Source organism: Petaurus breviceps, unplaced genomic scaffold, assembly GCF_028583685.1.
Source record: "Petaurus breviceps papuanus isolate PSGF00001 unplaced genomic scaffold, PetGlider_PUasm1.0 99, whole genome shotgun sequence".
In the NCBI taxonomy this organism is placed as follows: Eukaryota; Metazoa; Chordata; class Mammalia; order Diprotodontia; family Petauridae; genus Petaurus; species Petaurus breviceps.
The window spans coordinates 24,140,735-24,159,171 of record NW_027187465.1 but is presented as its reverse complement, the minus strand read 5'-3'; the positions used below and the strand labels follow the sequence as shown (position 1 = coordinate 24,159,171).

Genomic DNA, 18,437 nt, shown 5'->3' with positions numbered 1-18,437 from the left:
CATTAAGAAAAATACACAGAAGCCAAAAGTAGTTTACAAGCGGGCACAGGTAAGCAGGTCAGTTTTAGAATTATCATGTTAAATTTACTAGTTTTTTTTTTAAAGCTGTATATAATAGAGATCTCAGATTTTATATGCAATCCTCTTTTTCTATTCTTTTTTTAAAAAATAAAGAATGTTTGTCAATGTTCAGATAATGATGTTTGTCAAGTTCAAGTTCAAACAATTATTTTTTTAATGCCCTATTGAAATTGACTTACTTGGAGCTGTTCATTGGTCCAACCAATCTGGTAATAAGCTTGGAACTATACCCCAAAAGTTACCATACTGTGCATACGATTTGATCCATCTAAGCTACTACTACCTCAAAACTCCTCAAAAAGGACTCCTCAAAAGGAGAAAAGGACCTATGTGTACAAAAATACTTGCAGCAGCTCTTTTCATGGTGGTCAAAAGTTAGGAACTAAGGGGGCATACTCCTATTTAGGAACAGCTAAGCAAACTGTGATATGTGAATGGAATGGAATTTTGTTGGCTCACAAGCAATGACAAAATGGACAGTTTTGTAGGAAACTGGAAAGACCTCTTATGCAATGATGTGGACCAAAGTGAGCAGAAGCAGGACAATGATGACAGCTCTGGAAGACTTTAGACCTCTGATCCCCGTGGCTACAAACCATGAGTTCAATTCATCTCTGGACAGGGAGAAGATGGAATGAAAGGACAGGGCCATGCATTTTCAGATACAGCCAAAGTGGGAATTTGTTTGGCCTGTGCACTATGGAGCGATGTGCCGAGGGCTTTATTTTTGGGGGTCTGTCTCTTTATTTGCTCAGCTGGAGTAAAGGGCAGTGTAAGAGACATTTTTTTTTTAGAGTGACTCACTCCAAGTCATGCAGTGTAGGCAGATCCTACACTGACTACAAACCCACCAGCTTCCTACCACTCCACGCCATCTCTCTGTTTCACTGGTGAGCTCTGAGCTGGAATCATAAGAATAGGAGTGTGCATGTCCAAACTGACTACTTGTATGATGCAGGTCAATAAATATTTATTAATTCTAAAAAAGAAAAAAATCCCTGCTCCCCATGCCCTGCTTTCCCCTCTGCTCCACCTCAGTTGGGCATAAAGATTAGCATATGAAGCTTGGGAAAGCCAGAAAACAGCCGTGTTTGAGTTCCCGGATGCTCTGATCTTTTCCGAGCTGCTGTTAAATCACACAACTGTGTCACTGCAAAGGCTCTTCAAAGGCTCTCTGGTCCAACCTGCACCTAAGCAACAGTCTCCTCTGCAACCTCCCCATTAGGTGTCTGTCCTTCAGTCTCTGCCTGACAGTCTCTAGTGAGGGACAGCCCACTCACTGCCTACCTGTGTTGGGCAGGGCCCCTCTGGGAGGACGGCTTCCCATGCTTCTGCCCTCGGGCCAGGACAATCCCTTCCGTGGGATGGCCCTTAAGACAGCTGAAGGTACTTCCATGTCCGTCCTCCTTTTCTCCAGTGTGTTCTCCAGCCTAACCACTCCTTTGCTGAAAGAAGACACCATCTGAACCTCACACCACCTCTGCACTTGAGACAGACTATCTCTACCTGCTCCATTCAAATGTCACCTCCTCTGGGAAGCCTCCCCTGGTCTCCCTGGTGAAAAACCACTTCTCCTTCCTCTGGTCCAGCACAGACCTTGTGTGACTGGGGCTGCACTTCTGCACTTTTTTACCAGAAGCTGTGCTCCTGCTTTATCTCCTTCGCAATGCCATAAAGCTCGCTAAGGGCAGGGATCATCTCTGGCTCTTTCCTCCTCCCCACAGGGAAGGGCACACAGCAATATAGAGCAGATGAGAGAAGGCCAGATTTTGAATCAGAAGACATGGGTCTAGCCCTAGTTTTGCCATTTATCACCTGATATTAAGGGGCCTCTCCCTCTGTAAAATGAGATGATCTCTCAGGTCCCTTCTGGCTTTAAACCCACCATCTCAGCAGGAACTCAATAAATATTTGTCGAATAAATCTTTCCACTGCTTATTCCTCTACCAAAGTCTTAATCCTAGCTTAGTGATTTTATTTACTATAGAACTGGGTGGCCCATGGTTAAAGTCAACTCTGTCTTAGTTGAAGACAGAGCAATGGTAAACAACCAAATCCAGTTTCAGATCTAAGAACACAGACGTTGTTTCTTTAAAGTATTGAAAACAGAAGCAGTATCCTTCATTTCATTGTGGAGCAACCCACTGCTTGTTGGCATGAAATGGCCTTGCCTGAGGGGGTAGCTCAGGAGGCTGTACATATCAGTTCAGAAACGAAGACCACACTCTTTCTAGCACCAGCAGAAGAGCCCAGCCAGCTCTCTCCCCTTTTGGACTGAAACCTGCTTTGTGTACTTTTTTCTTCCAGATAAGGCCTATGATGCGGAGGCCCTCTCTTTGGGGTAAAGCCCTCCAGATTCCCATGGGGCTCTTCCATGAGCAGAAATGTTGCCTGTTGGCCCTCAGCTAAGATTCTCCTTCCTTGCTATGCATGGGGCTGTGCCAGTTGGCTGCAGGCCTTCCTCCCCTACTGGAAGTGAGTCAGTCACAAAGATTAGTGTACCAAGTCTGGGAAGAACTCCGAGGAAACAACTATGTTCAAAAGTTCCTGAATATCCCAGTCTCTTTCCATTGATGTCTGTCCCAACCGCAGCTCCTAACGATATCAGGGCTTTACTTTCATTAGGCCACCTTCCCACAGGGTGGAATTAGCCCCTTTTGTGCACATGCAGCACCATACTGCTCCCATAATGGAAAATCAAAGCTTCTCCAAAGAGGTGTGCATTCCCTACAGTGCTCCCCAAGCTGCCCAAAACTTGGCACATTTTGCTAAGTAGCGGCTCTCCAGATGAGCTGGAGAGTTGGGCTTCCACTCATCATATCATGCTAACCAGTTTAAACTCCTAAGACAGGTCAGATCAGAAGGGGAAAACACATAATAATGCATCCGTCTTGCTACTGGGTGTAATATCAGTGTCTGAGCCCTCTGTGGGTCAGAGCCGAGTTTAAGACAACGTGGAAAAGGACAGCATTGTCTCAATAGGGAATGTACCATTAACCACAGCAGAGCGCTGCTTTCAAGCCAAAAAGCCCTGAGAAAATTTCCATTAAAGTCTCGATAAGTCTGACAGGAAAACAGAAGAGCCAAAAGCTCTCCCCAAGAGCTTGAGAAAAAATGTCTCATGGGTTAGCAAAGTTTGTGGAAAGACACGGGATCCATCTGGGGAAAGGGCCTGCAGAAAATGGTGTCATTATCTACACACAGGGCAACAAAAGGAATAAACATGCCCTTCAGAAAGGACTGAAAACGAAGACGCCCAATGGGTTTGTAATAACACTGATCAGCGGCAGGTGCCTATTCCTAAGCAGAATGGAGCCAGCTGACTCCCCACACCTGCTCTCTGCTACCTGCTGGCTTGGCTTATAAATAACCATCACATGGCACAGACTGCTTTGTTATCTTTGTTCAGCTGTTTAGGTTGTATCCGACCCCATTTGGGGTTTTCTTGGCAAAGATACTGGGGCAGTTCGCCATTTCTTTCCCCAGCTTTTTTTACAGATGAGGAAACTGAGGCAAACAGGGCCAAGTGACTTGCCCAGGGTCACCCAGCTAGAAAGCATCTGAGGTCACATTTGAACACAGATCTTCCTGACTCCAGGTCCTGAGTTCGATGCACTGTGGCACCACCACAGATTAGGATGCCACAGTAAGGTCCGTGGCTGCTGACCCCGCTAGATTCTTTGTAATCATTCTCTTTGTTGTTTACCTTCATCACTCCTTACTTCTTTACCTAAAGGTAAAGACCAGTAATTAAGCTTCCCAGTTCACAGAAAGAGCAACAAACGGGCACCTCACTGTACATTTCTTTTCTTTTCTTTTTTCTTTTTGGAGGGTGGAAGGCAGGGCAATTGGGGCTAAGTGACTTGCCCAAGGTCACACTTCCTGAATTCTATCCATAGCCCAGTGGGTCTAGGACTCCAGCTTCTGAAACCCTGCTGTAGCTAGAAGCAGTCTCCCTCATTTGTTCACACTTCCCATATTATAATATGGATTATTTTTTACCTTGTATATGTAAGTACACAGATCTGTTACCACCTCTGTTAGACTGTATGCTCCCTGAGGACAAGGACTGTATCCTGCTTCTACTAGCTTCTCTCCCATTGTCTAACATTGTGTACTGTGGATAGCAGATGCTTAATAAATACTTGTCTGTTCAGTCCAGCGCTGCTGACCTTCCTGTCCAGCCTTGGTGTGTTTATATCAGTACCCTCCTCCATCGAAGGCCCAGCGGCCTGACTCCCTCCACTCCTCAGCTCATGCACCGCCTTATCTGGGAAGCCTTCTCTGATTCCCTCAGGGGGTCAGAGTTCCCTCCATCCTTAAGTCACTTTGGATTCCCTCGTTTCCACACAGACTGGGGGGGCGGTCTGGTTTTTTTTGTTTTGCCTTTGTATCTCTAGCACCTAGGAGGCTCCCTACCTTGATTACCAGCCATTCCGTGTCCATGGTCCAGTCACCGGGAGAAGATGGGGACTAGCCCCTGATCGAGAGAGGTGAAAAGCACATCCGTATGATGGGAATAATGAAGGAAAACAGCATTCATGACTAATTCTCAGCAAGAAGCGGATGAAGTGATGCTCTGGTGTGTGCCTCCTCCTCCACTCCCCCCCCCCCCCCCTTTCTCAGCAGGGACTCAGATTTTCTCTCTTTGGCCACATGCTTCTCAGACATGAGTGTTTGGGTGGGGTCTGTGGAGGAACTGAAAGCACCACTGGCACTCACAGATGCTTTCATCCAAGAGCCCACAGCAATGGGGAAGTGCCATTCTCTGGTTCATGCCCCAGACACTATCTGGGGAGATGACAAGCCACCTCCCGATCACACACATTAGACACAGGAGCCTTGGGTGCGGCCTTTTAACCGAGTCCAAGTTTTACAGAACAAACCCTTTTATTGAGGTGATGTTCTGTGAAGTTTGGATTCAGTCAAAGGGCCACACTTAAGGGCCTAAAGGGCCATGCCACAGGCTCCCCAGCCCTGCTGGCCTGAACCTTCCCCTTTTCCAAGATTCTCTATGATTGTCCAAGACACCACCATCCTCCCAGGCCCCCAGGCCCCCAACCGAGGTATCACCCCCAGTGCCTCACCCTCTCATCCCCCTCTATCCAATCTCCCTTCCCAACATCTCTTGTCTATAGCCCCTTCTCTCCCCTGTCACTCTCCCTGCCTCATCATCATGTGGCGTCTTTCAGATTTCCCAGTGCCACCTTCTGAAAGATGTTCCTGGTCCTCCATAATCCTGGTGCCTTCCCTCTGAGACTCTCTCCAGTCTCTCCCGTGTGTAGCTTCTCTGTGCACAGCTGTTTTATGTTGTCTCCCTATTAGACTGTGAGGTCCTTGAGAACAAAGACTACTGATTATTTGGTTTGGTTTTTTCCTCTGTATCCCCAGAGCTCAGTCAGACAGTAGCACATTAGGCACTGAGTACTTATTGACTTAATTAACAGCTATTTTTCTTTGTCTCAAAGGAGAGGTCAATTTAGGGGTGGAATATACCTGAGAATGACTATGATATTAAAATGAAATATCTCATCATAATAATATGATATGTAATAAATAAACTGAGGCAACTAGGTGGTATGCTGGATAGTGCTGGACTTGACATCAGGAAGACCTGAATTCAAATTTGACCTCAGACACTTCCTAGCTATGTGACCCTGGGCAAAAAGCACCTGACCTCGCCAAGCCTGTTTCCTTCTCTGTCAAATGGGAACATTATCAGCACCTTCCACCCAGAGCTGTTGTAAGGACCAAATGAAATGCCACATGCAAAGCACTCTGCAGACTTTCGAGAGGTATATGAATAAGAGTGATTATTATCAATCCAGCTAGACAGCGTGTTTCCAGAAGACACCTTACAGCCAAAGATAGGAATGTGCGCACCTCCCAGGAGGAATCAACCTTGTTTTCACCTGCTTACACCAATTTCTGAGAGCATTTCTGTTTCCCCTCTCTTCTGTCTGTCTCTGTCTCTCTCTCCCTCTTTCTCTCTCTTTCTCTCCCCCCTCTCTTCTTCTTTCTCTCCTTCTCTGTCTCTCTCTCTCCTTTTTCTCTCCCCCCTCTCCTTCTCTTCTCTCTCTCCCTCTTTCTCTCTCTCTTTCTCTCCTCTCTGTTTCTTTTTCTCTCCCCCTCTCTCCCTCTTTCTCTCTCTGTCTTTCTCTCTTCTCTGTCTCTCCTTTTTCTCTCCCCCTCTCTCTTCTTCTTTCTCTCCTTTTCTCTCTGTCTCTCTCTCTCCTTTTTCTCTCCCCCTCTCCTTCTCTTCTTCTCTCTCTCCCTCTTTCTCTCTGTCTTTCTCTCTTCTCCGTCTCTCGCCTTCTCTGTCTGTCTCTCTCCTTTCTCCCCTCATAATACCATGTTCTTTGTCATGTTAAGTCCTTTTTCAACAACGCGTCTGAAGCGTCCACAATTGAATTTCCCAATCTATTTTTACCAGAATAAATGTAGAGCCCACTCTGTGACCCACAGCCACTGTTTCTCAGAGAATGCAGGATCAGCTGTTTGACTCTTCTGGCGTAAATACAATACTCCCTAGTTACTCTCTCTCTTTCTACCTACCTGCTCCTCAGATGGATAGAAGCCAATTGCTCTCATTATAAAAGGCAGCTCGCTCAGGGGAATATGTGTTGACACCTTTCTGGTCTCCATTGTATCAATACCCTGATTCCGGAGCTGAGAATAATAAAAATAGTCCTCCAGTTCCTAAGAGGGAACACAAAAGAAACATGCCAAATTGAGGCTTCAGGCTGCAACATCCACAGGGCAACAGGAAGGATATCTTGCAGGTGTTGGGATGAAAAGCTTTCAAGAAGGCACCGTGGTTAGTTCTGGGCACATGCTCTCTAACCATCCAAATGGCGGTGGCCAGGAAGTGTTTACTGTGGAGACAATTACCTTGTAGAATTCTCCTTCTCTGCCCCCATCCAGCAGACCATAGAAAGGGGTGAGATCTTTACCCCCCAGGTAAACAGCTGCCTCCAGAGCCCTGGAATAACAACAAAACCATCACTATTAGAGAGCACTCATGCAAGACTTCAGATGGTGGTCGGCCCCAGCGCCAGCAGCTGCCGAGTGATATTAGACAATGAGGAGCAATTAAAGTCTTGGTTGGCTTGTTAGGAAAAGTCCCTCGGAGAGCAACAGGAAAACTGCAAATTCCGACTCCAGCTCAGCAGCCAGCAGCGCGAGCGCCGCATCTGAAGAGAGAAGCCCGTGGTGTCATGTCCTAGCTAGGCGGCCTTGGCCAGATCCCTCCAAGACTCAGTCTCTTCATTTGTCAAATGCGGAGAACAATGCCTAAGCTGCTTAACTCCCAGGGCTGTTGTGAGGTTCAGAAGAGATAGTGACTGTCAGGCCCCTGATAAACCACAGGGAGAGAGGCATAAGTGTCTGTCTATTGGTGAGGCATGAGCCCAGCACAGGGTCCTGCCCAGAGGAGGCACTTAATACAAATGGTGCTGAATGTCAGCTGAATCCCTGTCATGCTCTGCCCCCAACAATGGGGCCCATGCTACAGCTGGCCCTGCACTTCTGTGCCCTCACCACTCCCACTGCTCATGGGCACAGGTGGCCTAGCAAGGGCTATCCAGGCACACAGCTTGGCCTTTTTCACTGGGGAGAAATCAAGCCTCTCATTTTATAGAGGCAGAAATGGAAGAACAGAAAGAAGTCACCCATCCAAGGTCACACAGTTAGGAAGTAGCAGAGCCAAGGAGCTGAGACTCAGGTCTTTGTAAATCCAGGGATCTCTGCTCCCCCCAGAAGGCCAGCAGGGCTCCCTGCTCCCCACAGAAGGGCAGAAGGGCTGCCTGCAGAAGGCCAACAGTGCTCCCTGCTCCCCACAGAAAGCCATCAGGGCTCTCCTCTTCCCCCCAGAAGGTCAACAGGGCTCCCGGCTCCTTGCAGAAGGCCAACAATACTTCCCACTTGCCTCAGAAGGCCAGAAGAGCTCTCCTCTTCCCCCCAGAAGGCCAGCTGGCCTCCCTGCTCGCCCCTGAACGCCAACAGGGCTTTCCACCATAGCTAAAACCTAAATTTCAAGGAGGTTTCCTCCAACACAGCCAAAGTTCCCACAAAACCTTGAGGCCATCATCAAATGACAAGCCCAGTCAAAGAGGAATATCCTTGAGCTTTGGAACACAGGGCCAGACCATTTGAAGGTAGGAAGGCCTGCTTCTCCACAGGCCATGGTGTACAGATAAAGAGTGGGATATTTAATAGTTGCTGACCATTCCATGGTGCTTTGCATTGTTTTCTGAGTCCTTTGCAGATGGTCTTTCATTCACTGCTCACAACAGCCCTGGAAGGGAGGGTGACTGGATCTGTGATCTCCCTGATGTAGGCATTCCCTCCAACAAGGCAGATCTCAACCCTTCCATACTGTCCCATCTTGACCATGGCCTCCCATAACTCACCACAGGGAGGTTCACCCAATGTGCTGGTGGCTATTCTTGAATTCCCTTGACATTGCAAGGACACCAATGCAGTTGGGGGGCTTTTAATTGGTGATCTTTCCCTTGTGCCACTTGGCCAGCCCATCTTTTTTCCATCACACATTTTTGATGATATCATTTACACCACTTCTTCTTCCTAATCCCTTATTTATAATGTGTCATAGACTGCTCACACCCACCATGTCCATGGTGTGTCTCCACTGCCCTTTGGGAGAACCTCAACTACAGTTCTTTGGAGTCTGTGGAGTTCCATGACTTACAGCAAGACACCAAGACTGGATGAATAACTGACATTCAAAGATGGACCTTTGTTTTAGGGAAAAGTTTGGGGTTATTCAAAGAACTTCCCAATTTCCCAAAAGCAATCTAGTCTGCCTTCCTTCTCCAGTTCAACTCCGGGCTAAATTCACTGTCCATTTCCACTGTCTGTCCAAGTGAGATGTCCTAATGGAAGGACTCTGTAGTTGGGCTACCACATTTAGACATTAACATCATGTTTTCAGATGTATCTGGGCATTGCCTCAGACAAACTGAGACCTGGGAAAGAGCTTAGCTTAAAAAGGTCAAGTTTCCCACTGTACCCAAGGCCATCTGCAGTCATCCTGATTCATATCTGGCCACTGGACCCAGATGACTCCTGAGGAGAAAGTGAGGCTGGTGACTTTGCACAGACCTCCTCACTTAAATCCAATTCACTTGCAAGTCATGGCATCACTTTCCTGAAGTCACGGTTCTCTTCAAGAACAGAGGACAAACAGCAACAATCAGTTGGATTGCCACATTTAGACACTAGAATCATGGTTTCAGATGTATTTATAGAGGAAACAGAAATGACACAAAAGAAAACAAGCAACTGGACCTGACCACATATTTGCAGACAAAACCAGTTCTAGAGGCAGTGCCCTTCTGAGTGTGATGAGTGAGTGATCTCAAAGGCGGTGAAGGAAGAGGAGATGCCAAAGTCATGGGAAAAGCTTGGGTCTTAACCTAGGGAATACCAACAGCTACCACCAGCCTATAAGAAATACAATGGCATGAACCACACACACACACACACACACGTACGCATGCACGCACACCAAGATATCTTTGATAAGAGCATTGGCAGGAAATAGGCAGGCTTTCACAAGTGATACTTCACAGCAAAATTCTGTTGATCAAATCACATCTTTTCTATACTACTACTAGGTGAAAAATGTAAGGAATGTAAGCCGTCTTTGGCCTTACTGTTTATTGACTATAAAAAAGCACTAGATTCAGTAGAATAAAGTGTGATGCCTTAAAGGCTCACTTCCAAGCAGGTTTTGCCATGCATATGTCAAAATTATACAAGATGACTGAAAAGTATAACAAGTGAGATAACCTTGTTCAGCAATCTTCTGATCACTGACATCAAGAGAGGTATAAAACAGAGAGATATGTGCTTGCCAAAGGCATTTGTCACTGACATGGAGATCTATGAGAGTTCAAGCTGAGGAGGAAATTGAGGTTTCCTAACGTTTTTGTGTGTGTGTGGATGTGTGTCCTGGACCCGTTTGGCTGTCTGATGAAGCCTATGGATCCTTTCTCTGAATTATGTTTTTAAGTTCATAAAACAAAACACATTGGATTACAAAGGAAACTAATTATATTAGATGCAGTTATCCAGAAACCTTTCCAATAAGATCAGGGATGAAACAAAATGTCCATTATCACTACCATTATTCAATATTGTGCTAGAAATGGTAGCTATTGCAATAAGACAAGAAAAATAATGGAAGGAATAAGCACAGGCAACAAGGAAACAAAATCATCACTTCTCTCAGATGATATGATGGGTTTCTTAGAGAATACTAGAGATAAAAAAAAACTATGTGAAACAACTAACAATTTGAGCAAAGTTGCAGGATATAAATCTACCTGCCAAGACACATGCAAGAAGCACATAAACACAACTACAAAATGCTTTTCACACAAATACAAAGCTAAACAAATGGAGGAATGTTAATTGCTCATGGGGTAGGCCAATATGGCAAAAATGACAATTCTACTTAAATTAATTTATGCAGTGCCATACCAATCAAACTACCAAAAACTTATTTTATAAAGATGGAAAAAAATAAAAACAAAATTTATATGGAGGAATGAACGGTCAAGAATATCAAGTGAGTGGTTAGGTCGAGCTAATGCAATAAAAATGACAGTTTTAACTAAATTTACTTACCTATTTAGTGCCATACCAGTCAAACTACCAAAAAATATTTTATAGAGCTAGAAAAAATAGTAACAAAATTCATCTGGAAGAACAAAAGGTCCAGAACATCAAGGGAATTAATGAAAAGAAGTGTTAGGGAAGGTGGCCTAGCCATACCAGATTTTTAACTGTATTATAAAGCAGCAGTCATCAAAACTACTTGGTACTGGCTGAGAAACAGAGAGGTGGGTCAGTGGAATAGATTATGTACACAAAACACAGTAGTCAACCACTACAGTAATCTACTGTTTAATAAACCCAAAGATTCCAGCCTCTGGGATAAGAACTCACTATTTGACAAAGACTGCTGGGAAAATTGGAAAATAGCATGGCAGAAACTGGGCATAGACTGATATCTTAAACCATATACCAAACTAAAGTCTAAATGGGTGCACGATCTAGATATAAAGGCTGATACCGTAAGCAATCTGGGAAAGCAAGGAATAATTTACCTATAAGACTTATGGAGAAGGGAAGAATTTATGACCAAACAAGAGATAGAGAGCATTAAAGAATGCAAAATCGATAATTTTGATTATATTAAATTGAAAGGTTTTTGTACAAACAAAGCCAATGTAACCAAGAATAGGAGGGAAGAGGAAAATTGGGAAAGAATTTTTATAACCAGTGTCTCTGATAAAGGTCTCATTTTTAAAATATACAGAGAACTGAACCAAATATATAAGAATACAAATCATTCCCCAACTGATAAATGGTCAAAGTATATGAACAGGCAGTTTTCAGAGGAAGAAATTAAAGATATCTATAATCATATGAAAAAATGCGCTAAATCAATACTTATTAGAGAAATGCAAATCAAAACAACTCTGAGGTGCCACATCTCACCGGTCAGATTGGCTAACCTGACAAAACAGGAAAATGATAAATGCTGAAGAAGATATGGGAAAATTGGAACACTAATGTATTGTTGGTGGAGTTGTGAATTGACCCAACCATTCTGGAGAGCAATCTGGAACTATGCCCAAAGGGCTATAAAACTATGCATACCCTTTGACCCAGCAATACCATTTCTAGGGCTTTATCCCAAAGAGATCATAGAAGTGGGAAAAGGACCCGTATGTACAAAAATATTTATAGCAGCTCTTTTTGTGGTAGCAAAGAACTGAAAATCAAGAGGATGCCCATCAACTGGGGAATGGCGAAACAAGTTATGGTATATGAGTATGATGGAATACTATTGTACTATAAGAAATGAGGAGCAGACAGACTTCATAATAACCTGGAGAGACATATAAATTGATGCTGAGTGAGGGGAGAAGAACCAGGAGGACTTTGTACACAGTCACATTGTATCTGTCATGACTAACTTTGATAGACGGGGCTCCTCTCAGCAATGCAAGGTTATAAGACAATTCCAAAAGACTCATGATGGAAAAGGACTGTCCACATTCAGAGAAAGAATTATGGAGTCTGAATGCAGATGGAAGCAAACTACTTGCTCTCTCTGTTTTGTTTCTTCTTTCTTGTTCATTCCATTGGTTATAATTCTTCTTTACAACATGACCAATGATTAATGTGAAGGTTCATATGAAATTTTAGAAATCTAGATTGATTTTTTAGAATCTATATTGGATTGCATGCCTCCATGGGAGGGAAGGGAAAGGAGAGGGAGGGGGAGAAAATTTGGAACTCAAAAGCTTATGGAACTGAATGTTATAAATTAAAAGTAAATAAATAATATTTTTAAAAAAGATTATCAAGGGAGTCAATGAAAAAAAAAGTGAAGGAAGGCAGCCTAGCAGCAGTAGATCTCAAATATACTACAAAGCAGCAATCATCAAAACAATCTGCTACTGGATAAGAAATAAGAGTGGTTAATGAATGAAATTGGTTTAGTACACAATACATGAAATGAAATGACTACAGTAACCTCATGTTTGATAAACCTAAAGATCTCAGCTACTTAGGCAAGAATTCACTATTTGACAAAAATTGTTAGGAAAAATGGAAAGAAGCAATCTGGCAGAAATTAGGTATAAACCAGCATCTCACACCATATACCAAGATAAGCAAAAAATGGATGTGTGAATTAGACGTAAAGGGTGATATCAAACAAATTAGGGGATCATGGAAAAAATTACCTGTCATATTGACACAGAGGGGATCATAGGAGATAAAATGGATAATTTTGATTACATTAAATTTGAAAGTTTTGCAGAAACAAAACCAGTGCAGCCAAAAATAGAAAGCAAGCAAGAAACTGGAGGAAAACAACTTTATGGGAAATTTCTTTGATAAAGGTCTCATTTCTCAAATATGGAGGGAACTAAGGCAAATTTCTAAAAATAAAAGCCATTCCCAGATTGATAAATGATCAAAGGATATGAACAGCAGTTTTCAAAAAAGTCAAAACTACCACAGTCATGTGAAAAAAAATACTCTAAAGTCTAATTGGAAAAATGAACATTAAAATAAAACTGAGGTACCACTTCCTACAGATCAGATTGGCTAATATGATAGAAAAGATAAATGACAAATGCTGGAAGGGATATGGGGAAATAAGTACACTAGTACTGTTGGTAGAATTGTGAACTAGTCCAGTCATTCTGGAAAATAATTTGGAACTATACCCAAAGGGATATAAAACTGCATACCCTTTGACCCAGTAATACTACTACTATGTCTGTATCCCAAAGAAATCAATAAAAAGGTAAAGGACTCATATGTACAAAAATATTTATAGGGAGGGGAGGCCAGGTAGCACAGCGAGTAAGGGCACCAGCTCCAGTGTCGGGATGACCTGAGGATCAAATCTGGGCTAAGATACTTAGCACCACACCCAGAAATAACTGGCTGTGTAACCTTGAGCAAGTTACTTAACCCCGATTGTTTAAAAAAAAAATTTATAGGGGTGGCTAGGTGGCACAGTGAGTAAAGTGCCGGCCCTGGAGTTGGGAGGATCTGAGTTCAGTTCCGGCCTCAGACACTTAACACAAAAAAACTAGCCGTGTAACCTTGGGCAAATTACTTAACCCCAACTGCCCTCCAAACAGGCAAAAAAGAAAAAAAAATTATAGCAGCTCTTTTTCTGGTGCAAAGGAACTGAGGGATACAAAGGACACTGAAGGGATGTACATCAGTTGGAAAATGGTTGAACAACAGACGTATGATGGAACCTATTGTTCTTTAAGGAATAAATAAGCAGGACAGTTTCAGAAAAACCTGGGAAGACTTACAGGAACTGATGCAAAGTGAAGTGAGCAGAACCAGGAAAACATTGTACATATAACAACAATATTATGAGGATGACCAGCTGTGAAAGACTTAAGTTACTCTGATCAAAACAATGATTCAAAACAATTCCAAAAGATTCATGATGAAAAATATTATCCATTTCCAGAGAGAGAACTGATGAACTCTGAGTGCAGAGTGAAACATAACTTTTTTACTTTTAAAATTTTCTTAGTTTTTTTTGGTGCATAATTTCTTTTGTAACATGGCTAATACAGAAATATATTTCACATGACTTCACAAGTACAATTGATATATTGTTTACCTTCTCAAGGGGTGCAAAAGGGGACAGAGGAAGAGAATTTGGAAATCAAAATTTTAATTTATTTATTTTAAATTTTCAACATTCATTCCACAAGATTTTGAGTTCTAAATGTTTTCCCCATCTCTCCCCTCCCTCAAGATAGCACTCCCTTCTATCACACCCTTCCCCCCCCTTATCCTCTTCCCTTCTACTTTCCTGTAGTGAAAGTGAGATTTCTATACCCCATTGCCTGCATATCTTATTTCCCAGTTGCATGTAAAAACAATTTTAAACATTTGTTTGTAAAACTTTGAATTCCAAATTCTCTGCCTTCTTCCCTCCCCACCTACCCTCATTGAGAAAGCAAACAATTCAACATAGGTTATATATGTGTAGTTATGCAGAATATTTCCATAACAGTTACGCTGTGAAAGACTAACTATATTTCCCTCCATCCCATCTTGTCCCCCATTTTCTCCTTTGACCCTGTCCCTTTTCAAAAGTATTTGCTTCTGATTACCCTTTACCCCGGTCTTCCCTCCCTTCTATCATTTCCCCTTATTCCCTTTCTCCCTACTTTCCTGTAGGGTAAGATACCCAATTGAGTGTGTATGTTATTCCCTCCTTAAGTCAAATCCACTGAGAATAAGGTTCACTTATTCCCTCTCACTTTCCCTTTCTTCCCCTCCATTGTAAAAGTTTTTTCTTGCTTCTTTTATGTGAGATAATATACCCCATTCTATCTCTCCCTTTCTCCTTTTCCCAAATATTCATCACACTCCTTAATTTTATTTTTTTTAGATATCATCCCTTTGTGTTGAACTCACCCTGTGCCCTCTGTGTGTGTGTATGTATACACACATACTTCATATTCCCTCCAAGTACCCCAATACTGAGAAAGGTCTCATGAGTTACAAATATCATCTTTCCATGTAAGAATGTAAACAGTTTAATAAGTCCCTTATGATTTCTCTTTCCTGTTTACCTTTTCATATTTCCCTTGATTCTTGTATTTGAAAGTCAAATTTCCTATTCAGCTCTGGTCTTTTCATCAAGAATACTTGAAAGTCCTCTATTTCTTTGGTCAAAGGATATGAACAGGCAGTTTTCATGAATGTTCATTTTTCCCCCTGAAGTATTATATTCATTTTTGCTGGGTAGGTGATTCTTGGTTTTAACCTTAGCTCACCTGACCTCTGGAATATTATATTCCAAGCCCTCCAATCCCTTGATGTAGAAGCTGCTAGATCTTGTAATTATCTTGATTGTGATTCCACAATACTCGAATTGTTTCTTTCTGGCAGCTTGTGATATTTTCTCCTTGGCCTGGGAACTCTGGAATTTGGCTACAATATTCCTAGTAGGTTTCCTTTTGGGATCTCTTTCAAGAGGCTATCAGCGGATTCTTTCAATTTCTATTTCCCCCTCTGGTTCTAGAGTATCAGGGAAGTTTTCCTTGATAATTTCTTGAAGAATGATGTCTAGGCTCTTTTTTTTGATCATGGCTTTCAGGTATTCCAATAATTTTTAAATGATCTCTCCTTGATCTATTTTCCAGATCAGTGGTTTTTCCAATGAGAGATTTCACATTGCCTTCTATTTTTTCATTCTTTTGGTTCTGTTTTATAATTTATTGATTGCTCATAAAGCCATTAGCTTTTACTTGTTCCATTCTAATTTTGAAGGAATTATTTTATTCAGTGAGTTTTTGGACCTCTTTTTTCCATTTGGCTAATTCTTCTTTTTAAGGCATTCTTCTCCTCAATGGTTTTTTTGGATCTCCTTTGCCATTTGGGTTAGTCTATTTTTTAAGGTGCTATTTTCTTCAGTATTTTTTTGGGTCTCCTTCAGCAAGCTGTTGACATTTTTCTCATAATTTTCTCGCATCATTTTCATTTCTCTTCCCAATTTTTCCTCTATTTCTCTTACATGACTTTCAAAATCATTTTGGGGCTCTTCCATGGTCTGCAACCAATTCATATTTTTCTTAGAGGTTTTGATGTAGGAGCTTTGACTTTGTTGTCTCCTTCTGGCTGTACGTTTTCATCTTCTTTGTCACCAAAGTCAGATTCTGTAGTCTGAGTTTTTTAATGTTGCTTGCTCGTTTTCCCAGCCAAATCCTTGACTTTCTAACTCCTTGTCAAGGTAGGACTCTGATTCCAGTGGGGGTGGGGGTGGGTCTACTGTCCTAAACTTCAGGGGTTTTGTGCAGCTGTTTTCAGAAATACTTCTAGGGTGCTGTAAACTTTCAGTTCTTCCAAGGTGGTATGATCAAAGGAGAGGTGCTTACTCCTCTCCTGGCCTGCACTCTGGTCTGTTAGTAACCACAAGCAGTCTTTTCTGCCTTGGAACTGTGAAGAGGATTCCCTCTCCAATGCAGCCACAAGTTCTGCCACAGAAGCATTCTTCCTCACCCCAGGACCACCGCACAGGACTGCAACCCAGATCCAAGCAGGGCAAAGCAAGAGAATCCTACCTCAGTGTTAGTAATGAGATTCCTGCAATCCTACTCTGATCATCTGCTTGACCCCCACACCATCTGTGGGCTGGGAGCTTCAGAAGCAGTTGCTGCTGCCACTGTCGCTGTCACCTCTGCTGTCCCAGGGCCAGGCCACATTCCTCTCTCGCCCAGGTACAACAGAGTTTTCCCACTGGCCTTCTATGCTGCCTTTGACATTTGTGAATTGAAAAGTCTGGAAACCACCACAGCTGCCAGTGATTCAGTTCCTTTAGGCCTGATCTGGCCCCATCTATGCTGGTGCAGCCCATGCTGGACTGTGCTCTGCCCCCAGCCCGGTGCAATCGACCCTTCCTGTCTACCTTCTAGGTTGTCTTGGGCTGGAGATCTGTTTCACTCCATCATGTTGTGGCTTCTGCAGCTCTAATCATTTTTTTACAGGTATTTGGAAGGATCTGGGGGAGAGCTCAAGGATTGCTTTTACTCTGCATTCTTGGCTCCACCCCAGGAACTCACAATTTTAAAAGCACATTTTTTCTATTTTATTTTATTTTAATTATTATAACTCACTTTGTAGAATTTTATAATTAAATAAAAAATTTTGGTTTAACAAAAAGAATTTTTCTCACAACAGACCCTTTGCGGTAGTTGGTTTTGGCTTTGGGAGTAGGAGATCTATTTAGACCTGTGATTTCATCAAATCAGGGAATCCCAGTGTGTGAGCTATATCTACACATGCAGGTCCCTCACCTTTAACTTGGAATCCTAGAAACTTGCATTGGGTAGCTAAGTGACTTGCCAAAGGTGACCCTTCAGAAACAGGCCTTGAACCTTGGGCTTCTTAACTCTGAGGCTGGCTCTCTGTCCACTGTGGTATAAGGCTTTTTGCCTTCATTTCAGTGATGAACAAACCTCAGCTTCTGGAAACTGTTCATTTTTTCTATTTTAATATTCATTGTTGGGCGGCTAGGTGGTGCAGTGAATAAAGTGCCGGCCCCAGAGTCAGGAGGACTACAATTTGGTTCCGGCCTCAGACACTTAACACCCACACACACACAAAAATTAGCCGTGTAACCTTGGGCAAGTTCCTTAACCCCAATTGCCCTTGAAAAGGCAAAAAAAAAATTCATTGTAAGGATTGATTTTACCCTGTGGACTGCTTTATCTGCACCTCAGAAATTTTAGTATATTGTTTCATTATTATAATTTTCTTTTACATAGTTATTGTTTCTATGATTTGTTGTCCCATTCATTAATATTTAATTGTTATGTCTCCTTTTGGGTCTATATCTTTTGTCTGTGGTCCCTGAACCAATTTCTATTCTTATTGCATTAACGTCTTTAAAGGGTGTATTGACTATTTCTGCCTTTTTACATTTGTTTGCAATTATCTCTGAGTCCTAATATAGGGTCAATTTTTGTAGAAATTTCATGTGGTAGAGATAAATATGTATATTTGCTATCCCACTTAGGACATGCCATAAATCTTTTAATTCTACTTTTCCAGGTTTTTTCTATTTACTTTCAATTTCTCATTTTTCCCTTTATCTTTTTGTAAGACTTATCCAAAATTGAAGTCTTCTGTCACTGTTGTGTCATTGTCTTCAGATGTTTGCTTTATGAAATTGGATGATAAGGCATTTGGAACAAATAAGTTTATTACTGATATTGGTTTGCTTTTTAAAAAGTTTTTATAGTTCCTGTGGCAGATAAAAGATG

At 42.4% G+C, this 18,437-nt stretch overlaps 1 protein-coding gene across 1 annotated transcript in view; it reads right to left on the bottom strand.

The window, feature by feature from the left end:
* The window catches only part of CFAP251 (cilia and flagella associated protein 251), a 92,130-nt gene that overhangs the window by 14,134 nt on the left and 59,559 nt on the right, over nt 1–18,437 (bottom strand). Inside the window, exons 18-19 of the mRNA XM_069081455.1 lie at nt 6,973–7,063; nt 6,637–6,780 (exon numbers count right to left, since the gene is read on the bottom strand). Coding sequence (XP_068937556.1) covers nt 6,637–6,780; nt 6,973–7,063 — 235 coding nt within the window. The remainder of the gene's footprint in view (nt 1–6,636; nt 6,781–6,972; nt 7,064–18,437) is intronic.